Here is a 27,967-nt window from a genome sequence, read left to right on the forward strand (position 1 = left end):
TATCAATGGGTTTTACCTGTTTTGCAAGGATCCTTATGAGTTCCTAGTGTGAATTGTAGCCTCAGTTTTCTGTTCTTAGCTGACAGGAGTGGCACAGTTTTTAACAGTTTTTAACAGTTTCATTCATTATAATTCAGTTCTCTGCTTATGTCTTCAACCCAGGACTTCAGACTTTGATCAGTGCCACAATATTAAACATGACACACACACCCAGCACTATTTGTGTAATTGATTATTATCAGGATGTCCAAAAACCTCCCAGAAAAGCCTTCAGTTAATCCAAAATGCTGCAGCAAGAATACTGACAGGAACTAGAAAGAAAGAGCATATTTCTCCTGTTTTGGCTTCCCTTCATTGGCTCCCTGTTAAATCCAAAATTGAATTCAAAATCCTGCTCCTCACATACAAGGTCTTAAATAATCAGGTCCCATCTTACCTTAATGACCTTGTAGTACCATATTACCCTATTAAAGCACTTCACTTTCACACTACAGGCTTACTTGTTGTTCCTAGAGTATTTAAAAAATAGAGTGGGAAGCAGAGCCTTCAGTTTTCAGGCCTTCTTCTTCTGTGGAACCAGCTTCCAGTTTGGATTCGGGAGACAGACATTATCTCTACTTTTAAGATTAGGCTTAAAACTTTCCTTTTTGCTAAAGCATATAGTTAGGGCTGGACCAGGTGACCCTGAATCCTCCCTTAGTTATGCTGCAATAGGTGTAGGTTGCTACGTGATTCCCATGATGCATTAAGTATTTCTTCTTCAGCCACCTTTCTCACTCACTATGTGTTAATAGACCTCTCTGCATTGAATCATACCTGTTATTAATCTCTGTCTGTCTTCCACAGCATGTCTTCCTTCTCCCACCCCTCCCTGAGCCTGGTTCTGCCGGAGGTTTCTTCCTGTTAAAAGGGAGTTTTTCCTTCCCACTGTCGCCACAGTGCTTGCTCATAGGGGGTCATATGATTGTTGGGTTTTTATCTGTATGTATTATTGTAAAGTCTACCTTACAATATAAAGAGCCTTGAGGCAACTGTTGTTGTGATTTGGCGCTATATAAATAAAATTGACCTGAATTTCTCAATGAGTAATTGTGTGCTTGAAATCTTACACAGCCAAGTGCCATTTTATACATTCAACTGTTTTATGTTGAGCTGAGCCATGGAAGGACATGGGAGGAACGGGTTTGCCCTGCAGTGTTATAGGAACCAGGTGCAGAAGGTGTCAGTGAGGCTGAAGCACTGGCTGTTTTTGATTATTATCCATAAGGACTCTATTATCTGGGTCACACCATGCAAAGAGGGCACATTTTTGAGAATGATGGGAGCAGCAGTGAGAGAATCCCTCGCATTTGACCAAGAATGAAAACTTTTAATGGAAACAGCTTTCTGCTGAGAGGAATGTGTCCCTTTACTAAAAAATAGGCTGGACTGGCTTCTATTCATATAATATATAACAGAGTGTACTATTCACCTCTTTCACCTGTGCCAGTATAGGTTATGAGATCAGTCCGGCTCAGGTTAAAAAAACCCCAAAACAAGCTTAACAACAGAAAGAATAACGTGTAAAGCTCAGCTCACTGTGTGTGTGTGTGTGTGTGTGTGTGTGTGTGTGTGTGTGTGTGTGTGTGTGTGTGTGTGTGTGTGTGTGTGTGTGTGTGTGTGTGTGTGTGTGTGAACAGGACTGAGACAACCATGTGTGCTTGGTTGCTTGGTTGACTGGTTAATGGTTAATTTAACATTAATATTTGTGTGTGCAGCAAACATTTCCAAAAGCCTTTACACAGATGTACAGCTGCTGGCAGATGTAATCAGAATTTGCAGTTGATTCTGAGACATTTTGACTCTTTTGTGGTTATTTAACTTGAATCCCTTCAGGGACATCTTCTCTACACCTCATACAAAAGCCAGCCACAGAGTAAACCTCGCTCAAACCTTTCAGCCTCTAATGTGCACGTACAAGACTTCTGGCATCTGATGGTTAGTCTTGTCTGACATGTGCCGATACCCCATTACAACATTTGAAATAAATACATTTTTCTGGTTGTCAACAGTACGTTTGATGTGACTAAGCAGTCTCTTGTCCAAAACAAACCACTCAGTCAGTGTGACGACTGCTGGATTAACGGGCATCAACCTCAAGCAAGGACAGTAATAGGATAAAGCTGAAGTGGAAAGATTACCAACAGATCTCGTCAGGTCAAGATATCCTGACGAGATCTGTCCACACCGAGCACTTTGTTTATTTCGGTCGACAGAGAAGCACCTTCAGTCTGCTGCTGGTGAGTTGTGCCTCATGTAATCGCTCTGTTGTTGTTATGTTTGTCTTTTAGTTAATCAACACTTCTTCAGCTAACTTTTATCATTAACGCTTTTTCTAAGTGAAGTCGGAAATTTTCCATGAGCTGTGATGGCACAGCAACAGTTGTAGATAGATAGATACTTTAATTATTGCCATAAATAAAATTCAAATATTCAGCAGCTGTATTTAAAAATTAACCTAAATTCATAACCATAACCATAAATAATGAAATCATGTTAAAAAAAAAATTACACCATTCTTCCCCCTTTTTTTTACCCACTCATCCTGGATGTCAGCTGGCAAAGGGCAAAAAGTGAGATACGCCAAGGAAAAGACAGGAGTCTGTTATTGGGTTATAGTTGAATCAGTTTAAACATATTTTAATAAAAACTGGAGACAGTAAAATAGAATAGAGAAGCTGTTTTTAGCACATCCCTAAAAAGTTCATCCCTGTTTACTGTAAATCCCTGCTGCATGCCAAATTGTGTAACTCACGAGGCTTATAATTGAGGCACAGGCTCTAGAAAATTCAGGCAGATGATTTAATTGTTACCAAACTGGCAACCCAACTCAAAACAATTCAAAAATGTATTTTTAAAGTTTCCTCTTTTGTGTATCCTTGTGATTTTATGGAGCTTAACCTCCTGACACAGCAGATGTCCCTGTCGGAAACACAGCTTGCAAAATTTTTGAGCTGAATTTGACCCTACGGTGCCTTTTGCTTGGTGATCACCGCCTGCTGCTGACCTCACACTGGTGCTGCTTAAAGTAAAAACTAAACTCAGTCAGCCAAATGAATAAAAAGATAAGAAAAGAAAAAGGGCAAAGCCTCCTCATAGAGTCATAACAGGCTACACCATTGCTCTAAACAATATAAGTTAAATTTGTTTAAATGCAGTAAAGTATAGTGATCACTATTCTGTGCAGGAAACTATTGGTGAAATGTAAACAAATATGGTAACTGAGAAGTAAGTATGAGAGAGGTGGGATTTTTCGCACGATCTGACCCTGACCCTAACCCCAACCCTTTAATAAACGCTAAGCAGAATTGATATTGTCCTTGCAACACTGGAATTTCATAAATGCACGAATGGCTTGGTGCGCCAAAGAATAACGTCAGAAGAATGTGATTGGTCACTTGCAATGTTGATCCTGGAACAACATTTACTATGTTGTTCCAGGATCAACACCAACACGACGATATAAGATCATCCGGATTTTTCAGCGCCTAGTGGCTGTGTAGCGCCACCAAGTGGGAGACTTCTATATGACCACGTTAAATCAGGCTCACGCTCACCCTTAAATCCTGTCGCCTTTGTGGCTGACTAGATAGCACTTATTGTTTTCTTGAAAATGGATAAAGATGGATTTGTGTATGCAAGCACAAATAAGTCAAATTGTTAGATTTGAAAGCAAAGAAAAGAAAGCCTAAGAAAAAAACTCCAGAGAGCACAAACCTCCGCCTCGGCAGCTCACTCTCTGGGGAGTAGTTACATTTAAAGGGAAATAAGTATATTCTTTATATATTCATGTTATTTTCATCGTCCTTTTTAGAAGTTTGTAGTGCAGTAAAGCCAAGTGCAAAGTGCAGGTGTTCACCATCTTAATATACTTGACATAATTTTGAGTATAATTGTTATTTTGAGTATTTTTTATTTTTGTGCATATAGTTCACATGTGGCATTCATTTCATTGACTATTAAAACAATGGAATGTTTAAATGTTTAGGGATAAATATCAAGTTAAAAAGGTTTTAAAATACTCATGAACATGCTATTTGTATTAAAGTTGTTATCAATTTAAAGTATTATAACTTGTAATTGTAATGTACATAAAAAATAAGATTTAGCTGTACTCAAAAAGTTCTTGTCAGTCTCAAAACTGACATTTGAAGTAACTATGTGTAGCATTATTTGCATATTAATCTAGTGACCTTAAATGAGAGGTCACCATGATGCCATGATTTGCTTACTCATCTTTGCAAAACGATCTCTTTGATAACAATCTTAAAGTTTATGCACAGATAGGCTCTAATTGTGTTTAAATCTCAGTGTCTAAATGTGAGTCGGTTTCATACGTAACCCCTAAATCACACTTGGTATATCCTGTCAGACTTTTTATTAGTCGCTGTGACAGAGCTCCAAAATGAACTTCCTGCTGGGTTTAACACTTTTGTTGGTGACGCTGGGTCTCCTCGATTCTGTACCTACGGATCAAGGTGAAGGCATCTCAGAGGACACTTTAAAACGTGAGTTTGCAGAACAGACACTTCCAAGTAGATTTGGTTCATCTAATTATTCTTTTGTTCAGAAATATTTGTAAGTGACTTTGAAGGAAATGTGTTTCTTGTTCTTAATATTAAACTTTTAGGGTTTAATAGTGTGTTTATGTGTAGACTAAAATGCACTCAGTTTCCTTTTGTTTTCTCAGAGTTGTCACTGGGTGGTGAGAAGCTTGTGGATGAGGAGGTAAGGAGAGCTTTGTATGGGGTGAAGCAGATGAAGGAGGTGATGTGGAGGAATGAGCAGAAGCATGAACACCTGATGAGGTCTTTGAGAAACAGCAGCGAAAAGAAGAAGGTTGGATCCACGTTTGATTTCCTGCAAAAGAAAATAAAAGATTCAAGTCAATGATGAAAACATATTAAAGAATCCTATTTTGACCACCAGGGGGCAGCAGAACTAGCCAAGGAGGTGACTGAGAAGCTAAAAGAGGCAGAGGAGCAGTGCAAAGACTCCCTGCAGACTGAGTGGGAGGACTGCAGACCCTGTCTGGAGGATGCATGTAAAAACTTCTATACCTCCACCTGCCGCAGGGGCTTTGCTTCTTTCCATACTAAGGTATGCAGACTTTCATGCCCTTCAAATAATGCTGCTAGAAATAAAGTTACATGTTCTCAGTTGAAAAATGACAGTTGTACAGTTGGCGCAATCTTCTCCCACTGACAGACTGTTGTATTTTCATAACAATGCATTGAATAACTTTGTCTGAAGTCGCTTGAATAAATTAGTCAGTAATGGGAGTCATAAAAATTGAGTGCAAATCCATTTTAAAAATACTGAGACAAAAACTGAAATATTATTTTATTAATTTATTATCATTAATTAATTTTTTTCATTGTGTATTTGTTATAATAGCGTTTTTGTTTTGTATATTAACAATAAAACAATACCTCAAAATAAATCCTGATGTTTGAGTAGTAGATGCTAAATTCAGCTAAAACGGGATGTTTTTGAATTATCTCCCAATCCTGAAATCACAGTTGTTCTATTCTATTCTGTGAAATGCATCAATTTCCATCACTTCTGTTTTGTAGGTAGAAAACTTTTTTAAAAGAGTTTCCCGGCGCTTTGGTCCCCGTGAGACCAACTTGGAAGCAGGGGACATTCTGGTAAACCAGGATAACAACACAGACACAGAGATCGTCCAGATGGAAGACTCCTTCAACCGACTGGTCAATAAAGTGGGAATGCTGGTGAACCGTAGCGTCACCCTGGTCTCTAAGCTGAGCAGCAGGCTTGACAAAGCTCTTCAGAGAGCCTTTCTGAACAACACCGATATCCTGATGGAAGAAACCACCTCTGATCCCTACGACCCTGCCCGGGACTCGGGCTTCCTGCAGGGTGTGGGACTAGAGGAAGTACTGGAATCCTTCTTTGACTTTGCTAAAAGTGTGGTGGATGAGTTTGGAGCTGTGGTGACCCAGGTGTTTGATGATATCCACAAGACAGTGGAGGAGGAGAAGAAGAAAGGTAATGATTAAGCCGAGCAGTTTGCCTCACGTGTGCCAGTGAGCGTGTGCCAAATATACAAAAAATGATAACAGCTGCAGATTTCTCTGGTTCCATCTGTAAATTTATAGAGCTGCTGCTGGAATTGGTTGGAATTAAAATATGCAGATTCCTTGCTCCCAGTGTCACATGGTTTGGAACTACTGAGTTGAAATCATTTTAAATGTAATTGAACAAATTTCAGTGCATTTTCTTATTTGTAAGTTAACTGTACAGACTGAGTTTTATTATTCTTAGCTGTTCCATAAAGTGTTAGCAAACTAAAAAATAAATAAAAAATTCTGTTGTAGAGAGGGAAAGTCTTCCTCGCTTCCTGCAGAACAGGAAGCTGTGCAGAGCCCTCCGCAGACAGACATCAGAGTGCTGGCAGCTACAGAGCGAGTGTGAGAACTGCCAGGGAGCTCTGCTCACAGGTGAGCAACCACCAGCCTCAACCTGGACGTTTATTCGAGCTGACATTTTGAAACTTAAAACTTTATCTTCTTCTTGGCTCCAGAGTGTCCCAGTGTTCGGGAACTGCACGTGGAGTTGGATGACGTTTCTCAGCTGCTGGAAATCTCCAAAGAGCAGTTTGATGAGATCTTGTCTATTGTCCAGCACCACACTGATGAAACAGTCAGTTGGCTCAGCAACATGTCGGCTGTATACAGCTGGGTGGCTCAGGCTGTGAGCAACAGCAGCGCTTCACAAAATATCTTCCACATCACCAAGGTGAGGAGGGATGGTGGAAGAGGTGGCAAAGCTATGATGAAATATGAAATAAAAACAGCAGATATGTTTTCTTAAAGAGAAATTTAAATGGAGGCATATCCACAGAGCTTTTGTCATGGAACTCTTAAATCTTCAATAAACCGAATTTAAATCGCAAACATTTATAAAATAGTAGAAATACTTGGTGACAATGGGGGAAAAAAACCTCCCTTTCAACAGGAAGAGACCTTTGGCACAACCAGACTCAGGGAGGAGCGACCATCTGCTATGCCTGGTTGGGTGAGGGAAGGAAAATAGGACAAAAGATAAAATATAGAAGAGAGCCAGAGTTTAATTGCTAATGATTAAACACAGCAGTGGAGAATAAATGCACAGAGTGAAAAGAGACGAGTGAAGAAGAAATGCTCAGTGCATCACGGGAAGCCCCTCCCCAGCAGCACTCACCTATAGCAGTGTAACATAGGAATGGTTCAGTCATCTGATCCAGCCCGAACTTTAAGCTTTAGCAAAAAGGAAAATTTTAAATCTGATCGTAAAAGTGGAATATTTATTGTATATGCCACTGCAAAGGAGTGCTTGATGTAAAATGACTTCTTCCACTCTCCAGGTGGCGCCAGAGAGCCACAATGAACAGAATGAGGCTGTTCGTGAGACCAAGGTGGAGGTAAGCATCCTAAACTCTCCTCCGCTTACCCTCACCGTTCCCAGCGAGCTGGAGCTGCAGGACCCAGCCTTCATTCAGTATGTGGCTCGAGAGGCTCTGGAGAAGTACAAGGAGATGGTCAGGTGAGAGCCAGAATGACTGAACCCTTCACCCATGCTTTTGTCAGTATCACTTGTCCTTTTTTTTTTTTTTTTTTTTTTAAAGAAAAAGGCAGAAATGTCATTAGATAGCAAGGCTGAATCTTTCTGAAATATTGATGCAATATTCATCAGTTTTACAACGACGGTGGAGATCATTTAGGTATTGCTTTCTCTGCTTCTTTACAGGTTTGAAGATGAGTAATACTGCAGTGTGCAACAGTGAATACAACTCGAGCATGTTTGTATTGTAGCCATCATCTTGTTGAAATCTACAAATGTCAAATCAAAGTCAGAAAGCATCAGTATTCAGTAAAGTAAAAAGAAGCATAAATTTAAATGAATTTTTAAAAATAGCCACGTTTAAGAAAACATCTGGACGTCTTGGGTCCGACTCTTCAAGAAGATCACTGCAACTCGTCAAGAACACAAGTAGTAAAAGTAACCTTTGAGTAAACCTTTTATTTTTTTTCCTGTACAAAAATCATTATTAGTAACTTTTCTCATTCATTTCATTATTCATGTCCCTACTAGTTCAAGTCCCCATGTCTTTATGTTTAAGAACAATCACACATGTTCTTTGAGTGATGAACAGAAAGAATTACAACAACAACAACAAAAAGTTCACATCTTTGTAGCTTTCATACTCCCAAATTTCCCCATCACACACACCTGGACAGAGAATGGAAGCATTTCTAAGAATTTCTTATTAGATTTTGATCTGTAAAAGCACTAAAGCCCTGTCTGGAACACAGTGTGTGCCAGGTGTTTGTTTTGTCTGTCTGTTTCTATTTAACTCGCACACGAAGTGATATATCATCTGTACCGCCGGGAACTGAACTATGAAAATCATAGGAGAGCGGAGCTGCTCACATGCAAATACCACTGGAGATGCTTCATTAAACATCACCACACGCACGGCTTTGCATAGTTGCATTTCAAACCTATGAGAATACTTGATTGAGGTTGTAGCTTTGGATAAAGCTTTTCCCTCCAGCAAAATCTGAAATGAGGACAGTGTCGATCTGCACACAGTCCCACGTATGACGACTCCTGCACCGTCAGTCACGGCGCTGCAAAATTCGACTGTGTAGATGTGTGCAATAATGAAGAGAAATCTACAAGAATCTTCTGTAGCAATCAGAGCTGTACAACAGGGAAAGAAAGACAAGAAGCAAATCTTATAGAAAGATGAAGACAATCTTAATTAAATTTCACAGCTGAACTGTCTAATCTTTTCTTTTCTTATACAAAACGTTAATCAGGAAAAACTGTTTGCACTTGTAAATTAGCAAAATACCTCTTTATGATTTCAAGTCCCAGATTAAATGACAAAAAAAAGAAGAAAATTTCATTTTGAGATTCAAACAACCCTGTTAAAAAAGAATCATATAAAACACTTGTTATTCCTGCTTCTTCCACCTCGTCACACCTGCTCAAATACACTTTTTATACATACTGTATGTACATCTGCGGTCATCTCTCAGTACATTCTTGCATCCATACGATACCACCGTTTTTCCTCCTCCATTTATTCCACCTCATAATGCTCCACACTTTACAGTCAGAGCACATACGTAACATCTCACACAGTAATTGGGCGCCCACTACATACATATGGCTGACAAATGAAAGGAAATACTCGAATCCTTTGCTCCTTTTGTGCCCACTGAGTCGCCGTTTGTTTTTCCTTTGATTTGTCAGCAGTCTGTTCTTATCAACCTACATATTCATACCAAACTCATATACATATAAAAGCTCTCACTCGAATATCAAAGACTTTTTGTTGTTAAATTTAATTTAAAAAAAGATGGTGGATTGGAGGAAGGGTAGGGGAACTTCTCATTTAAAAAAACGTTCATTAAAAAAATGCATCCGCGAGTAACCATTCATTTGAAAATTTGGATCACAGTGTTGTGGCCAGCCTATATGGATTATTGTGATATGCACAGTTCTCAGAGTTCAACCCGCTTGGACATTTCCCCACATATTTGGCCCCCCAGGTACATAAGGGACAAACCTCTACTTTCTCTACATCGGGTATGTCAGTTTGGAAAAGTTTGTAAAAAAAAAAAAAAAGTATTTTCTGCAGCTTCAGCAGAAACGTTGGTTTTCCTGGATTTTGATCTCTGCCGATGTACCGCGGTTTGCCAGAGTTAGTCCCAGATCCTCCCGACTAGAGGTTGTCTCCTGGCTGATACTGTGGCTCTGTGGCTGTGAAGTAGTCTTCTAAAAAGGACTGGATGTACTCGAAGGTCGGCCTTTCATCTGGCTCCTTCTTCCAGCACTGCTTCATCATCTCGTGCAGTGAATCGGGGCAGCCCTGTGGGCAGGGCATGCGGTAACCTCGCTCTACCTGCTCGAGTACCTCTCGATTCACCATGCCTTAAAGGAAAAAAAAGGACAAGAAATACAATATAAATGGACAGCCATTATATAGTCAGGTTATCCAAACATTCATTACAAAGGTACTTCATACATCTATTCATTTATTTGATCTAAGTAAGGCAGTGGGATTGTAATCGTGGAAATTTACACTATAGACACACAAAAAGGGAGATTATCGCACCATCTAACCTATGTGCCGAGTGAAGCTGTGCACTCTGATGGATGGGAATAAAATTTCATAAATTGGTGGTTTAATATAACTCTAGACGTTTTTCATATAATTTATTTTATTTATTATGGTCATGAGAAATACATCTTCAGAATTTCTGAAGATCTCTCAAAGTTTTTCTTTGGACATTAGCAGCTTTTCCACTAATTTTCACTCTAGTCCTTGTACGGATGTATTCATTTATTTTTGCCTTTGAAGCATTCAAGCACACGCACACACACACACACACACACCTAATATAGTTTGACTTCCACATTAATATGACTTCTCTCTGTGGTTATTTGAAAAACCATATAACAGAAGGAGTCTTCCAAAGTTTTCTGGTCAAGAAAACTAGTACAACTTTTGATTAGGAAATAGCTCAGTGTGCAGCCTGACTGTAGAAAGCGCTGCTGTCATACAGCTGACAGCAGGATTAAATGCCCACGCAGACCACTGTGGTACGGGGGGAAAAAAAACCTCAATGACCCAGTTGGAAGTTCACTCATTATTTCCTGTTAAGACTTTTAGTCAATTTTAAAACACATACAGGGAGATAAGACTGTTAGCAGAAATAAACCGATACAGGTGCTCCAGCGCTCTCACAGAGAAGTCTGCGTAGCTTCCTCCAGTTTACTGGTTTACTCGTAAAACTGAACAACAAGAAAACAAACAGAACTGCTCCAGCTCCGCGTCCCAGTGTCACAGATTTCTTCCCAAGACAGGAAGATCGTGATCATGAACTCTGTGACACAGCACAGAAACAGCTCCGTGGGGAGCTCAACTGCAGCTAAAAGAGGTTATGACACAGAGTCAGCGGCATGGTCACAGCATAGCCGCATCCTCCCCCCTCCATCTCTCTGTGGGAGAGTGGGGATCAGATTATCTCACAGTCGGAGAGGAGAGGAAAAGCCCCGAGCAGCTGCTGAGACCAGGATGTGGTGGCAGCAATATGTCGGCTGCTGAGGTGGTAGAATGATTTACATCTCGCATGTTAAAACCTCAGCTCTAACATCATGTCTGCCTATTCGGGTAACAGTAGATACCTATACACACACACTTGATATAAAATGGAAAAGAAATGACACATCACGGTCCAGACACTTGGTCTAACTGCATCCAAATACATCTGCACTGTCTAGCATCGAATTCAAATAAGAAGAGCAGACCATACATGTACAGTTAGACACTTTATGGTTTAAAAAAATGCAAATAAGTGGGTTCAACCCCCTGAATCTGCAGCTCTGGGGTGAAATAATTAGAGGAATGATTTGCACTGAAACCAAGAAGGCCACTGGAGCCAGATGGACCTCTACAAGACATCGTTAAGTCGTCCATATGGCATGCTCTGTAATCACTGTCAGTTTAACACAGTTCAAGGCACACACTGCAGTACTGATCTCATACAGCAGGGGGCAGAAACGAGGTGGAAGAAAGGGATAAGAAGGGGGATCACACATGCAAGGGTACTTTGCCAGTGACTGACAAGTCACTAAACACCTGAGATGACTCATATCAGATCACATGTGTGGATTTCTATTCTAATTCACAGGGTGAAAAAGCCCCAGATGACTGAGGATGACAATAGCGTGCTGGAAAATAATCATGACGCAAAACTGTCTCCTGGGGCAAACCATCACGAGAACTCCATTCAGCTGAACAAAGGAGGAGGGGCCAAAAGCATCTACAGCAAAAATTAAAAGTGCATTACATGTATCTGCGTGTGCTGTCTTTACCTGGATATGGTACTCTGCCCTTGGTCACAAGTTCAGTCAGCAGGATACCGAACGACCAGACGTCTGATTTAATGGTAAAGCGTCCATACAAGGCAGCTTCAGGTGCCGTCCACTTGATGGGGAATTTAGCACCTGGCAAAAAAAGAAAAGGAAACAGCGAGGCGAGTCAAGCATGGGCAAAGAAAACATCAATAAGACTGCTGAATATTCCTCAGTTGGTAAATCAATAATTTAAACTTTTCAAATGTTAGAAACTGTGAAAAAGCAGCACATCCTCACATCAGGATGCCAAATCGGTCAACTGATTAGAAATGTTAACTGATTTTTTGAACCACCCTTCAGCTCAAAAAAATGTAAGCATGTGTAGCCTAAATGAACAAAATCATGGTTCATGTAGCGGGCCTGCAAATTGCATTTTTAATTATAGCTAATATCAAAATCTGCTGTGACATTTTCAGATTCAACTCAATTTATTTAAGCTCCAAGTCCTGTATTAAGCAGCAGTCATAACTAAATAGATCAGAGCAGGCACTGAGAGGCCCAGTATCAACATGTTCTCTATTTATAGTCAGTGCAGACAAACATGCGTCCAACTGCATCCGCTCCCTGTCACACACCTTGTCTGGCGGTGTACTCGTTGTCCTCGATGAGCCGAGCCAGGCCGAAGTCAGCGATCTTACACACCAGGTTATCAGCGACCAGAATGTTGGCAGCTCTCAGGTCCCTGTGGATGTAGTTCATCCTCTCAATGAAGGCCATGCCGTCTGCAATCTGGGATTAAGTTGGATTGGACAGGACGTAATGGTGTTATTCTAACAGCTTCAGAAAGCAAAAGTGCGAGCATGAAAAAAGGACGTTTTATTTTCAATTATAGATCAAATAAACATAGCTGCATTTAGGTGTCAAGAATACACGAAGACAAAACTCAAACAAGGCACTCTACACCTGTAACAATGACACCAACAGCATCTGGATAAACATCCTGAACACAGCCATTCGACACCATTCTCACACTTGTTGTAAACTCCCTCTGAGGCATCTCTGGGTTTCAGCCTGTTTCAGTTTTAATTCCCCCCCAAAAAAAGGAAAAGAAAAATTACTACTCTGCAGAGTGGAGAGGGAGCCTGTGAGCGTGAAGAGGCAAATTAAGAGCAGATCACAGTAGGTGACTGAACCAGCGAGCTTAAATGGCCTCTGGTGAGCAGCGTTTAAGTGCTACAGGCAGTTAAGTGGGGGACAACGAGGGGAGGCACACGCAGCGGTGAAGAGCTGTCGGAGGGGGAGAGGAGGCGCACATTGTTGCACAGGAAGCGGCAGAGAGGGGAAGGGTAGATTTTAAATAAATTATGCCAGCCAGATGGAGAACAAACCGAAACCAGTATTCACAGGGCGTGAATATTTGACTCATGCACACCTACACACACGGCTGGAAAGAAGCCCGCGTGGAGCTTTCTCCGCTGCATTGCTGATGTATGATAATCTTTCCCCTCAGTCAGAGTTAAAAGAGCAGCCGGGCAGGGAAGAGACACGGGGAGCTGCTGCACCTGTGTTAGCATTTAAACACTGAGTTTTTATCCTACCTGTGAAGCCATGTCCACTAGCTGGGGAAGCTTCAGATACTTTCCATCTCCCTCCTTCAGAAAGTCCAGTAAACTACCTGCCAGAGTTTAGAAGACTACTGTCAAGAGAATCAATACATCCGTCTGCAACGTGTATAAAGACAACACCAAAATAAACAGAAACAGAAATAACCTGGAGGCACCGCGACTGTTAAAAAGTGAATACAACCCTTCAAATGAACTGTGATGTGTTTTTAAAGGCTGCTGGACTGCGGGGGATCCAGTGGTGCAGGGGTGAGCAAGTTGTTGACTGGAAGGTTTGTGTGTGTTTAATGGGGTCAGATTAAGAATGAAATACTTATTAAATGTTGATGGAACTATCTGGCTGTTCTAATCACAGTTCTGTACCAGTTAATGAGTTCAAATTTTACCTTTTTGCTGCTCTTGTTTAACATCTGCTCAAAAAATAAATCAATCAATCAGAGTGAAAGGAGTGGCTATTGATCGCTTGGCTTAAGTATAATCTGTGTGACAGCTCTAAAAAGAGCTCTGAGGCCAGGGATAACATTATATAAGCTCTGAAATAATTTGCATTTACTTTTCTGAGGTTAAAAGATAAACAGAAGATCTTTTATAGAAACACTCTAATAGAAAAATTGACAGACACAAATTATTATTCCAAGAGGACGTCAGTTTTTTTTTTATTCTTTGAAAGGTCTGTCGATATTTTCACTTCTAAGGTTTACACAAGATATGTCAGACTTCCTGCCTCACTCTTGGAGTGGAAAAAAAATGTATTTATCTCAAAGCTGCACTCAAACAAGCTCTGCATAAACATACATTTTCTTGCCGCTCTGACTCTCTATGCCACCACAGTGGATTTAAATCCAAATAAACAAATCAATTTGTGCTTGAAGGGAAGATTTTTCAGCTTTAATTCAGAGGTTTTACAAAAATGAATGCATGAAGTGTTTGGGTATTATAGCCATTTTTTATACACAGTCTCCATTTTCAGACAACTGACTGAGGAGCAGTTTCGTGGCCAGGTGAGGCGAGCTCTCCTGTTATTTCATGCCAAATGAAGCACACATCTGAAGTTGATTCAAAGTGATTGTCTTTTGATTTTTAGTGTTATTTTAACTACAAGCCCCAAAGAGACGTCACTGCAAACAGTATGGGCACGTTTGGCTGGCTGTTCCTAAACAGTTTATGGATGAAAAAAAAAAATGAGTCACAGCACGACTCTTTTATAATATACTTGAATGTTTTAGATCATATTATATTATCACTAACAGAAAATTCATCATCATCTACGGAGATCAACCACTCATGACTTCTATGGCGTTCCACAGGGCAGTTGTCTTGATCCATTATTTTTCTCCTTATACATGCTGCCACTTGGAAACGTCACCAAACAGCAAAACATTTGTTAGCATAGTTGTGCAGTCGATACACAGCTATCTGTAGAGCCAGGCGACACTGATTTAATGAGCTTTTTAGCACTGTGTTTAACATATGAATGACTGCAAATGCTTTAAGACTAAATTTCATTTCTTCATTTCTTGGCTCTAAAACCAAACACGATTTGTGTGTTTATTTGTGTTTATTTCTGATGGACTGTTTGTTTATTTAAATGTCTGTTTTCATATGGGTTCATATGCTTTAGTTCCTGTGAATCTCTTTGGAACCTCTGTGTTATACTGGGCTATACAAATAAATTTAAGATATACATTCTTTGTGTGCATCGTCATAACTTCTGGTTTGGAAACTGAACAGTTCTTACCTTTGCCCATAAACTCAGTAACAATGTATATGGGCTCCTCAGACACCACGGCATAGAGAGGTACCAGTTTGTCATGCCTCAGTTTCTTCATGATCTGAGCCTCCTGCAGGAAAGCCTCTGGAGACATGGTGCCCGGCTTCAGGGTCTTGATCGCCACCTTAGTCGTACCGTTCCATGTGCCTGAATATATATGAAACAAAATGTGAATGATCACTTATTTACTTTGCAAAAGTAAATACTTTGCTTGAAAGATACAGAGGAAATACACTTCCAATTCATTAAAAGACTAAAAGGCCCATTTTCTAACCCTTTGACGTGATTAAAAAGTCAATCCTAAAATCACTTGGACCTCTGGCAGGGCTCCCATGTATGGAGAGAACATGGCAGCTGAAATAATCGGCCACTTCCTGATTGAGAGCCACTTACTCACGCCCTGCTTACATACAATAAGCCAAGGCAGGAGATCTACTGCTTTCGTTAGAGGGCTGAGCTTCATGAATGAATCATAGCGAACAAACTCTGCGTGCACGCACGCAAGCTGAAGGACAAAGTAAGACAATGATAAGATCTATAAGTAATAACGTGAGGTGGGGAGTGCATAGAGAACATCATCTAAAAAAACAAAAACACACGAGCAGCACGAACTGCAGCTGAGCAGAAAACCATCACGAAACCACGAAACAGTGAGTGACAGAGAGGGATTCCTGGGATTGCTCAGTGGAGGCTTGCAGGTCGAGGCTTGCTGCAGGGCAGGCTTAATTAAAGACTCAACGATGAAAGAAGAGAGTCGTGTTCACTCAGAGGCCCCGTCTCACAAGCAGGCCAGTGAAAAGAAGCGTAGGAAGTGACCTGTGATTACTGGAGCTGTGTGTGTGTGTGTGTGTGTGTGTGTGTGTGTGTGTGTGTGTGTGTGTGTGTGTCTATGAAAACCCACAGGAATCTGTAATCAGCTCTGACATCAGTACGTGTGCCGGTGAGGCAGCAAAACAGGCCCACTCCTGACGTTAAAACACTAACATAAATCAGTGTCATTTGTTTTTCACATTAACTCTACATAAGTTTCATATTCATGCGCATATAAATCATGCACATTGGGCATGTTTGTAGGCCCTAATGACTGTGTGTGTTTACGTCCACAAAGTTGTTCCTGTTCTTCACTAATTCATAAGTGTTTGTGTCAAACACCTGGACTACAGCGGGGATTTATGTCTGCAAGTTGTTAACATCGGAAGTACTGCTCGAACGCACGGAGGCCACTGGTTTATCGCAATGTATCCCTTAACATCGCCATCTACAACCCTGTTAATAATTTCATTAATATGAAAGTGCAGAAAACAGAATGCAATGACCCACAAATCAAATCCCATATTTAATTGAAAAGGACACAAAGACAACATATCAAATTTTTAAGACTTTTTCGAAACGCCGCGGCTCATCGTGGTCATGTTTACAGCTCTGCTTCATCACCTCGTCCTCAAACAGCAAATTCTGAGGAATAATTTTATTATTGAACAACAACCATGTTCTCAATGAACCCAAAAAACTCATTAATATCAAAGCTGAATGTTTTTGGAAGTAGTTTTTAGTTTGTTTTTAGTTTTAGCTATTTTAGGGGGATATCTGTGTGTGCAGGTGACTATTACTGTGCATAATTATTAGGCAACTTAACAAAAAACAAATATATACCCATTTCAATTATTTATTTTCACCAGTGAAACCAATATAACATCTCCACATTCACAAATATACATTTCTGACATTCAAAAACAAAACAAAAACAAATCAGCGACCAATATAGCCACCTTTCTTTGCAAGGACACTCAAAAGCCTGCCATCCATGGATTCTGTCAGTGTTTTGATCTGTTCACCATCAACATTGCGTGCAGCAGCAACCACAGCCTCCCAGACACTGTTCAGAGAGGTGTACTGTTTTCCCTCCTTGTAAATCTCACATTTGATGATGGACCACAGGTTCTCAATGGGGTTCAGATCAGGTGAACAAGGAGGCCATGTCATTAGTTTTTCTTCTTTTATACCCTTTCTTGCCAGCCACGCTGTGGAGTACTTGGACGCATGTGATGGAGCATTGTCCTGCATGAAAATCATGTTTTTCTTGAAGGATGCAGACTTCTTCCTGTACCACTGCTTGAAGAAGGTGTCTTCCAGAAACTGGCAGTAGGACTGGGAGTTGAGCTTGACTCCATCCTCAACCCGAAAAGGCCCCACAAGCTCATCTTTGATGATACCAGCCCAAACCAGTACTCCACCTCCACCTTGTTGAGTCGGACTGGAGCTCTCTGCCCTTTACCAATCCAGCCACAGGCCCATCCATCTGGCCCATCAAGACTCACTCTCATTTCATCAGTCCATAAAACCTTAGAAAAATCAGTCTTGAGATATTTCTTGGCCCAGTCTTGACGTTTCAGCTTGTGTGTCTTGTTTAGTGGTGGTCGTCTTTCAGCCTTTCTTACCTTGGCCATGTCTCTGAGTATTGCACACCTTGTGCTTTTGGGCACTCCAGTGATGTTGCAGCTCTGAAATATGGCCAAACTGGTGGGAAGTGGCATCTTGGCAGCTGCACGCTTGACTTTTCTCAGTTCATGGGCAGTTATTTTGCGCCTTGGTTTTTCCACACGCTTCTTGCGACCCTGTTGACTATTTTGAATGAAACGCTTGATTGTTCGATGATCACGCTTCAGAAGCTTTGCAATTTTGAGACTGCTGCATCCCTCTGCAAGATATCTCACTATTTTTGACTTTTCTGAGCCTGTCAAGTCCTTCTTTTGACCCATTTTGCCAAAGGAAAGGACGTTGCCTAATAATTATGCACGCCTGATATAGGGTGTTGATGTCATTAGACCACACCCCTTCTCATTACAGAGATGCACATCACCTAATATGCTTAATTGGTAGTAGGCTTTCGAGCCTATACAGCTTGGAGTAAGACAACATGCATGAAGAGGATGATGTGGACAAAATACTCATTTGCCTAATAATTCTGCACTCCCTGTACTGTTTACTGTAGTCCTTCTAGAAGCAAGCGTTGCCACACAGCAGCCATCTTGAAATGCCTCCAGGCACTTATTCAAGCACTTGTGCATCAATAAGGATTATAATAAGGGTTTATACTCCTACCAACAGCTTCCATTCAGGATTCTTTCAGTAGCATGTCTCTTTATTATGAAGTCTCTGCTGTTTTCAATCCCCATCTCCATATTTAACAAAGACATAAAAGTAGCGTCCTTGCTGTCAACCAATTGTGCAGGAATCAAAAACTACAGCCATCATTGTCACATAACATCTGGAGGGCATATAGATGAATTTTGCTTTGTCACTCTTTAGTGTGAGTGAGCACAAAGAAAGATTGAAGCATTGGTTTCTGTGCCTGCAGGGCTGATTTCAATAAATAATATCATTCATACTGTGTGCTTGAGTATGGCTCTAGTGGCCTCTTACCCATCCAAACTTCTCCAAAGCAGCCCTGTCCCAGTTTGACCTCCAGCCGGAGTGACTCTCGTGGGATTTCCCAGGCATCCTTAGCTAGTCCCTGAGTTTGCGGCTTTACTGTGGGACACACAGTCGTCAGCCTGTAGCACAGACCATCCGCATGTTCTACACAGGAAGAAGTACATAAAAAAAAAAAGAAGGGGAATGAGTGAGTGAGTGAGTGAATGAGCTTTGATGCGGAGTGCTTTATCCACATGCAGTCCTGGCCACCAGCAGGTAGCAAACTAGAATCAAATCACAACAGATTTGATCCCCGTCCCCACACCTCACAGAAAAACTTTATTTCCAACATGCACTCCAGAAATAATCTGATTTTCACCATAATAGTATCCCGTGTTTTATTTTGATTTCAACTACACTAAAAGGCAAGAAGATCAAGGTTCTGGGTTTTTGTTTTTTGTTTGGCAGCAGCAGCAATCGCTACATCATGTCCTGCTGGAATTCTGCACACAAAATAGGGGAAAACAGAGGAATGAGTGGAAATCCAGCCTGTATTCAAACACTGAGCAGTTAAGATCCAGTGAAGATTTTCTCACTTGTTCCTGACTTTCTGTCTCCAGATCAAAGGCTACACTGCTGCAGAGCTTTGAGCCATAACAGTTCTTTAAAAAAAAACAAAAAAAAAAACCCCCCACACAGCAGCGAGTGATTTCTATCAGTTATGTGGAAAAATGCGGTCAACACAACCAGAAACGCAGTCTCTTTTAACAAACACTCTCTTTTAAAATAGATTTTCTTACAAGTTTAACAGGATTTGTGCAGTTCGCAAAAACAGTTTGTACTGAATGTGTTTACACACCATGCGCTGCAGTCGCTTTCTTTTAAGATACCAAAGGAGACCTTTAGAATGACTGTTTATCAATACTGTGCAGATTTCAGCTACATGAGACAGTTTTTTTTAAAAAGTGAAACATTTTTTGTATTCATGGCTTCCTCTGGCTTAAGTCCCAGTGGGTTAAACTTTTTTTTTTTAGAACCTCGTTACCGAGTTACTGAGCTGTGACCGCGTCGGTGAAAGCGCTGCTTGTGACTAGTTCAGAATCACCATAGCAAAAAAGCCTCTGTAACACGCATACATATTCAACACATAGATCTGCAGCTGAATAATACATTTCCCACTGTGAGCACTGAATCTGCTGGTCTACACACTGTATGGAGCCAGAGTAGGAGGCAGGGGACTACTTGCAATGCTAAAACCCTTCAAAAGAATAAGTCTCTATGGTCTCAGTGACTTTTACATCACATCTGCCCAAATAACACCACTAGGCTTCATAAAACATGCATCTGAAAAAAGGAAAGAACAAAAAAAATAAATAAATAAATAAATCTGTCCAGTTATAAACAGCACTTTGTCTAAATGCGTTCCACACGTAAATAAGACGCCCGAGTGTGCAGAAGATGGGCAGCATACCTGTGTAGTGTTTCACCAGCTTCTGTAATGACTCAAACTGCGCTCGTGTCGTGATGTAATAACCGCCGTTGTCCAGCTTGCGGATCTTGTAGTGTTTGACGTTGTCTCCCTTTACATCGTCCCAGTCACGGATGGACAGAGAGTACGCACCTTAACAATCCACAGAAATGAACTTAGATGTGTTGCTCGGGAAAATAAACACTCTAAAATAACTAAACCGATAAGAAATAAAAAAAATATTTAGCCACAGTCACAGATGAGCCTACAAATCTCATGAAGTCGGAAGGTGAACAAAGACATACAGATAGATCTATGGTTCTATTTTACAGTAAACTACACAGTAAAGTGATAATGGTGGGTCAAGTGACAAAGCATTACAGCCATTGGTATAGCTACGCTGCTAGTGTGTCCAGTTAGAGAAGGAAAATGAAACACAAAAGTGCCAAAAATTTCAATCCACCAAATGAGAACTTGAAGCACCGGATCTCAATATCATCCAGTATTTAAAAATGCTACACTCATTCCACGAATCAGCAGGTATCTGTGTTCCTGTGATGCCCCCAGCACTCTATAGAAACATCTTTCTAAATAAATTGTTAGAAAATGTGACGGGGCAAGCTAACACTTTGCTCTTGTGTCCAAATAGAGTCACTTATTGGTCCAAAAGAAGAAAATCGTCATAATGCTAAAGTTCAAGTTTAAAGGGAAAGGGTGACGTCTCTATACCCACGCCCATCTTTATGTCTGTTATAAATCATCCTACCTTTAGTCGTCTCACTCTCTCGTGCCAAGAAAGTTCCCCGCTGGTTTCCTGGAACCAATAAATGGCGTTCTGCATCTTTGCGGCCCATTTTACCAAAGTACCATCTGCCAAAAGAAATAAAGTCAAACAATCAGTCACAAGAGGAGAGCCCACTGTGATGTACTGCACACAATTTACATTTTCTCCTTCATATAGTAGGGATATGTTTTGTAGTGATGTGACAATATATTTGACATCAACCAGTTGACAGGTATTTATATGTGGAGTTAACATTATTGCATTGAAAATAAGACAGGGGAAAAAATATAAAATATAATTTAAGGTAAAATAATAATCACTTGTTTAAAACTTTGCTTCAACAAGCGTTTTGCATGTTTCAATTTATAGTCATGTGAAAATAAAGTTATAAAAGATTTTGCAATCCTTTTAAAAACATATACCATGCTTTAATAGGTCAAAAGGTACAACCACCTTTAGCAGCAATAGCTCGAAGGACTCATTTTCTGTACGACTTTATCAGCCTCTCACCTCATTGTGGAGGAATTTTGCCCCACTCTTCTTTACAGCGTTCCTTCAGGTTTGCATCTCAATCAGCTTGAAGTCTGGACTTTGACTGGGCCATTACAAACCTGATTCTTTTTATTTTCAGACATTCAGTTGTAGATTTGTTACTGTGCTTGGGATCACTGTTCTGTTGCACGACCCAATTTCAGCCAAGCTTTAGCTGTCGGACAGATGGCTTCTGACTCTAGAATATTTAGGTATATAAAGACGAATTCATGGTTGACTCAGTGACCAAAAGATGAACTGAGGGGTCTACTACAGAGGAGGTTCAAGAAAGCGAGGCTTTTTTTGAATTAGCTGGCTCGGCAAAATAAAAGGCTCCAGTCAGAGGACATGCACAGTGTGGTTAATCTTGTGTTATAATAAAACCCTTCAGGTCCTGTGACCGCAAAAAAAGCTCAAATCATCACGCCTCCACCACCGTGCTTGCAGCTGGTATGATGTGTGTTTGTTCTGATATGGTGTGTTTGGTTTTCACCAAACGTGACGCTTTAGCCAAATATCTCTACTTTAGCTCACCGCTCTAAAGAACATTGGTACAGAAGTCATGTGGTTTGTTCAGATGCAACTTTGCAAACCTAAACAGTGCCGCCATTTTTTTCCTTCACCTGGCATCCCTTCTAAACAAGCTATACTTGTTCTGTTTGTGTATACAGTGTCTGGGCTTTGTTTGTAATTTCTCTGAACATCGCACGGTCTGACCCTGGGATGAATTTGCTGGAACAGCCATTCCATGGTATATTTTCTATTTTCCACTTGTCTCCCAGATGTAAATAACAAAAATCTAAATTTTCTTGTTTGTAAGGCTTACTTTGCGAAGTTCAATCAAAGAAATGAGTTTTTTTTCTTTTTCTTTTTTTTGCTTCATATACTAAAATCCTGCAAACTCAGTCACAGTAAGTTATTTTTCATGCTAAAGGCAAAGTTGGGCAGGTTTACCCAGTTTTTTTTTTTTATTTAAATGAGCAGTTTAAACCTCAAACATAAGTGAAAATGTGAAAATGGCCAACAGCTAAAAGAGAAACTAGGCCACAACTGTGTAAAAGCAGCACAATGTTTCTGTCACACAAGAAGAACAGAAAAGAGAACGCCATCGGCTCCTGTGACAATACATGGCTTCATTGTTTAGACTCTCTGTTGGGTGAGGAACGGGAAAATAACAAGAAGGGACAAGAAAAAAAAAAAAAGAGACGTGGAAATAAAAGTTGTTGGATGACAGAGAGAGGCAAAGATACTATGTTTGGAAAGGCAATTGTGTGAGTTCTTACTCTTCAGCCTGTATGGAGTCTGCTGGAGCCACATAGTTACTGGGGATATAACCTTTCTGCCCTGTGTTGATGGAGCGCGCCTCCCACCAGTCGCCTTCCCTGAAGAGAGAAGTAAATTAGAAATCAGAACCACATAATACAAACACAAAAGTGTGACTTAAAAAAAAAACTATCCTATTCCAAAAGAAAGGGAGCTGGTATGAAAGCATACAAAGGGGGAAAAAAGACAGAGAGAGGTAGGATTATACATCATCCAAAGACGTCAGCAGTCTGAGTCATCAAAATGTGGGTGGAGTTCAGATGCTGAATGTTGTTGGTGTTTTTTTAGTTTTTTTTTTTTTTTTTAAATCAACTGAAACTAAATAACTGATATATTATATATAGTATTAAATGAACAGATCAAGAATACAAAATTATTTAATAAATGATGACTAAAATTAGCTTTTTTGTAAAAAAAGAAAAAATTACTTGTACAGATGATAAAAACATGTTTAAAATAAATTTCAAGGGTTTGAGTTTCTTTATTTTAATTGCAAACAACTGACAAAGACTTGTGATGTGACACAAAGACCACATATTAAGCATTTAGTCAAAACAGGAAGTCAAGCTCAGCTTGCGATCAGCTGATAACAGCTAACCTCAGCAGGAAGCAATATTTAAATAACTCAAGATCACCTACAGTTACTGCTGTTGATGCAAACCCATTTGGAACCCACCCTTAACCCAGCTCTTCCTTTGCATGCATTACTTAATTAAAACCCCAGTTACACAGACCAGATTGGTCGGCAACCAACTGCTAACCATAAGCTGCAAATGTATTCCTGACCGGTTGATGGCGGCTGGTAGTGTGAAAATGTTCGCAAAGAGATAATGTGGTGCTGCACCAAAAATTTTCTAGCAATTGCTCTGGTCACTAGTAGTTTTCATGGAAGACTGCAACTTGTCTGCAAACACTCAAACTACTCGGCAAGTGATAGTGAAACTGAAACGTGAGGCATAAAGCAGGAACAGAGGCCATTTGACTTCAAAGTTTCAGAAGGGAGGCACAGCTTTTACTTTGATGGTGAGCGTTTATCTTTTCCAGTTTGCATTGTTCTTTTTGAAATTGCACTATCACCACAAGTTTCCTTAGCAACCAGAGGTTGCCGTGGGAGGCGATGGACTGGTTTCCAGGTCTGTGTGACCTGTGAGTCCTAACAGAAGTGGTCCTGACTGAACTACTTTTTGAGGGAAGTCACTGGCAGAAAATGGGAAAGTAATTTGTTAAGGAAAAGTTAAATTACGCCTCAATAACATTATAAGGCTTTGGAGCATGACATTGTGGGAGGGGGCGTGGCCAGGATTTTTGGTTGAGGCGCCATATTTGCAGGCCAAACAAAAAGCTAACAATTGAGCGGAGCGAAAGCACACGGATAACATCAGCTATGGGTCGTACTTGCTGTGTGGTCGGTTGTAATGTTAGATTGCATGACCGGCAAGGGAATAAGCTTGAAAATGGTCTACCTTTTCATTCTTTCCCCTCCTGGAAGCAACATGTGGGATCTCAAGTATCGGATGTTACCAAACGAAGGCGTCAAGCCTGGATAGCAGCAGTGAGACAACCTGATATCCAGTTCTCTATTATCCCCAGATATCTGTTGGTGTGCTCCATCATTTCATTCCAGTAAGTTCATATAAGTTCATATTGCTCTTTATAGCCTATTAGTTTTATTTTCAATGTGCTCTGAGGTCATAGCGTAATAGAACAAACATCCTAATGAGTGATTTTGAGGATCTATGTTTTGCTAATTATTTGGCGTTATTGCAGGCAAACCAGCCTATGAAATGGATGAAACAAATCCTGACTTTAAGTGACAATAATTGCACACACACAATATGATATGGAGATTGTGCAGTTCATTAATAAATGTCTAATCTACGGAGGGAGGGGGGAAATCAATCGCGTTTTACTCGCAGTACTCAAGTTGACTTACCTTTGTTTGAATGACAACGTACTCACAACGCGGAGGCTTAAAAACAGCCAAATCTTGAACCCTGAAATCTTGTAAATTGGATGTGTGCCTCCAGAGATTTATAATTCCGAAACTGGTTCGCCATGTATGCACCGACTCCACATACAACAGGGGTGGGCAATTCCAGGCCCCGAGGACCAGTGTCCTGCAGGTTTTAGATCTCACCTTGGGTCAACACACCTGAATCACATGATTAGTTCGTTTCCAGGCCTCTGGAGAACTGCATGAGCTAATTTAGCCATTTAAATCAGCTGTGTTGGTTCAAGGACACATCCAAAGCCTGCAGGGACACCGGCCCTCGAGGCCTGGAGTTGCCCACCCCTGACATACAAGGTACGAGAAGGTATCAGGGTAGGGCAATGGCGGTAGGTCATCAGGGTTTCTACTCCACAGCCATATTTCATACGTGTCCACATTACCAACGCACTCTATTTTTTCCAAGTATCGTCTCTTCGCATCCGGACGCAATCAGTCTCTATCCCGTCCCTTTTCTTTTGAGCTGCTTTTAAGCATGGTTCTAGCAATCGTCCACCACAGTGTGCTTGTTTTGATTCGTGACCTGCAAATATGGCGCCGCAGTCCCACAATACATTGGGCCGTTATATAAACTCCAAAGCCCTATATAATGTTATATATGCTTTTTCTATTATTTAAAAAAAACAAAAAAAAAAACAAGTAAAACTGATTGGAAAAGAATCAAAATTTTCTAGAACGCTAAAATAAGCAAGTAGCCACAATTACTAGTGTGTTTAACAGCAGATGTGGAGCTTAAATTAAAAGTGAAGGAAGAGAGAATCTGTCTGAAAACCTTTAGCCAATCTGTACTCGTCCCACCTCTTCTCTAGAAGCAGATGGCATTTTCATCACCGCAAAAGCAATGTGGACACACACAGTGGTAGGATGGGACGTGGAACGTGACAAACAAGAAAAGCAGAGCACTTGGCACGCCGCCTATTTTCACACCTGAGCACATGTGGGGTACAAGGTAAAGCTGCTGCGGCAGGTATTGAGTGACATATTTCTCCTTCCAAATCATGATATCCTTACAAAGCACTATGAGAACTAACATGACTGATACTGAATTGTCAAATTCAAGACTTGAGTAATCCACAAAATAAAATCAAAAGAAGTAAATGAGCATTGGTTTACAAAGCTAATTGGTTTGTCAATACTCTAATGAGCTTGACCTTCAGTGATCATCAAAGCGCCAATAATAAGCATCCTTTTTTTGGTATAATGTCATAAATTTAACTGCATGTTTTTCTTTGGCAAGAGAAAAATCAATGGACAGTAAACAGATGGCCCATTAAAGGAACCCATTAACCCAGACAGATCTCGGCCTTAATATCAGACCTGAATACACTGAAGGATTAAACACACACACACAAATCCGCCTAGCATTTTGTCAGTGTAAAAAGCAAATATACTCACGTGTTGTTGATAATCTGAAAGCGATCCCCTTTTTTGAAAGACAGATCGTCTGCCGTCCTCGCTTCGTAGTCGTACAACGCTACAAAAAACGTTACACCACCTGAAAGTGAGAGAAATTTAAACGCCTGATTCCTCTAAACACACACTCATTTTGATCGCTCTTTGTTACAGCCTTAAATTACAGATTAATACAAAGGTAAGATGGAAATATGGCAGAACACGGTGAAATATTGTTTCAGATATTTATTTTCCTTGCTATACCACCAGAGGTGGTCTGCATATACACCTGGCTCTCTCAGCTCTGATTTATTTTTAAGAATTCATCAGGGAAGCAGAATATTCCTCCTAGCGTTCTCAAACTGAGTGGCATCACCTCAAATTAAAGGGAGGTCATTTAATTTTTTATTCACAATAAAAAGAACTGACAAATGATGGAGTGCAGAGAGACAACGGGACTCAGATATGTTTATCTTGGAGAGAAAATTAAAAGGGCTGTATTAGATGCATAGGAGCCCCTCAGGCCACAGCATCGTGAAAGAGCCATGAAGGGAATGAGGGATGTGTGCGTGCTTTAGGAGGCAACATTATGCTTTGTTGCATACATTTCCTGCATAATTTAAATATAAATCCACTCAGAGTCATTCTATGACCGACACACCCTTAATTCTAAAGTCATTCTAAGTCTAACTAGTGTAGGAAATAAAAACGTTCAATATGCAATTTGCATTTACTAAAGCCACTCAATCCAGTCCATGTTATTGTTTTTCTTGGCTCAGGAGAGGCCATGCCTCTGCATTGCTTCCCATAATACAGACCTATTTTGGGTTTCTGTTCAGCAATGATGTTTTGGCTGACTCGTTTCAAATGTCTCATTTGCATAACATCTGCTGCTTATAACGTCCTCTGCATAACAAATGATCAACTGAGTTTATTCTAAAGTTGTACAACAGTTTGTGCATCACACAATAGAAAGGAAAGCTGTTCAAGTCATTCATTTATAGCTTCTCTAATACATAAATCTATGAATACAGAATATGTTGATTCACCACAAACTAACCTGAGATGACACTGGGAAAGGGACTGTTCACAGCCACTGAAGTAAAGGAGGTGGAGGCACCGCCAAAGGGTGTCATGACTGAAGACGTCCCGCCAAAGGGTGTGAGGCCAGCAGCATGACTGTTGTAGCTGTTGTTGTGAGCATTCATAGCAGGTGAATGACCCATCATTGTAGGCTCGGGCCCATAGTGGCCCAGGAGCGAGCTGGCCGGAGTGGCATTTGAGTTGTCTGGTCGGTACTTCAGAGCCGGGCCCTTGTCCTCTTTACTCCTGACACAACCCATCGTCAAGCCTGCGAGGAAGAGGAAGATTTGACGATCAAATACCAGGATACCAGTAGCCCAAGAAAGATGCTTTGGGTTAAAGATGCTTTTGTCACCCTTGTGGTGTAAATGCAATGCTGTTAACTATAAAATATGAAACACAAATGATATAATTTCCAAAAAATGTGTCCAAATTAGGCAAATTTTAAAAAACAAAAACAAAGTACAAATCTGTGAAAAATATCTGTAACATGAGCCACCATCCTGTCTCGCTGGATAAAAGAAATTTATGCTAAACACCATAAATGTTGACTTGATAATAAGCTTTGTCATGAGGGCTGAACTTGAATGACACAAATGAACAGAAACTACTATGTTGTTCATCATTAGCCTAAAGCATTTTGGAGGGTTTCAGC

General features: G+C 40.5%; 2 protein-coding genes across 3 annotated transcripts in view; one reads left to right on the forward strand and one right to left on the reverse strand.

Annotated features, from left to right (window-relative positions):
• The first annotated feature begins 2,172 nt into the window (after positions 1-2,172).
• clul1 (clusterin-like 1 (retinal)) lies at positions 2,173-8,356 on the forward strand. Of its 2 annotated transcripts, XM_004542954.5 has the most exons (9): positions 2,174-2,279; positions 4,412-4,547; positions 4,730-4,878; positions 4,969-5,139; positions 5,616-6,051; positions 6,381-6,503; positions 6,587-6,801; positions 7,409-7,587; positions 7,792-8,356. In XM_004542954.5, the coding sequence occupies exons 2-9, from the start codon at positions 4,445-4,447 to the stop codon at positions 7,805-7,807; spliced, it is 1,392 nt and encodes a 463-aa protein (XP_004543011.1). In that variant the 5' UTR covers positions 2,174-2,279; positions 4,412-4,444; the 3' UTR covers positions 7,808-8,356. The 2 variants fall into 2 exon arrangements, with proteins under 2 accessions (XP_004543012.1, XP_004543011.1); XM_004542955.3 differs by lacking the exon at positions 7,792-8,356 and having other exon boundaries at positions 2,173-2,279; positions 7,409-7,591.
• yes1 (YES proto-oncogene 1, Src family tyrosine kinase) overlaps positions 8,045-27,967 on the reverse strand; it is a 33,055-nt gene continuing 13,132 nt past the window's right edge. The window contains exons 2-12 of the mRNA XM_004542953.2: positions 27,290-27,580; positions 26,233-26,332; positions 22,790-22,888; positions 20,958-21,061; positions 20,195-20,344; positions 18,733-18,888; positions 15,277-15,456; positions 13,515-13,591; positions 12,552-12,705; positions 11,935-12,066; positions 8,045-9,987 (exon numbers count right to left, since the gene is read on the reverse strand). Coding sequence (XP_004543010.1) covers positions 9,779-9,987; positions 11,935-12,066; positions 12,552-12,705; positions 13,515-13,591; positions 15,277-15,456; positions 18,733-18,888; positions 20,195-20,344; positions 20,958-21,061; positions 22,790-22,888; positions 26,233-26,332; positions 27,290-27,572 — 1,644 coding nt within the window. The 5' untranslated portion in view covers positions 27,573-27,580 and the 3' untranslated portion in view covers positions 8,045-9,778. The remainder of the gene's footprint in view (positions 9,988-11,934; positions 12,067-12,551; positions 12,706-13,514; positions 13,592-15,276; positions 15,457-18,732; positions 18,889-20,194; positions 20,345-20,957; positions 21,062-22,789; positions 22,889-26,232; positions 26,333-27,289; positions 27,581-27,967) is intronic.

Source organism: Maylandia zebra, linkage group LG18, assembly GCF_041146795.1.
Source record: "Maylandia zebra isolate NMK-2024a linkage group LG18, Mzebra_GT3a, whole genome shotgun sequence".
NCBI classification, from domain to species: domain Eukaryota; kingdom Metazoa; phylum Chordata; class Actinopteri; order Cichliformes; family Cichlidae; genus Maylandia; species Maylandia zebra.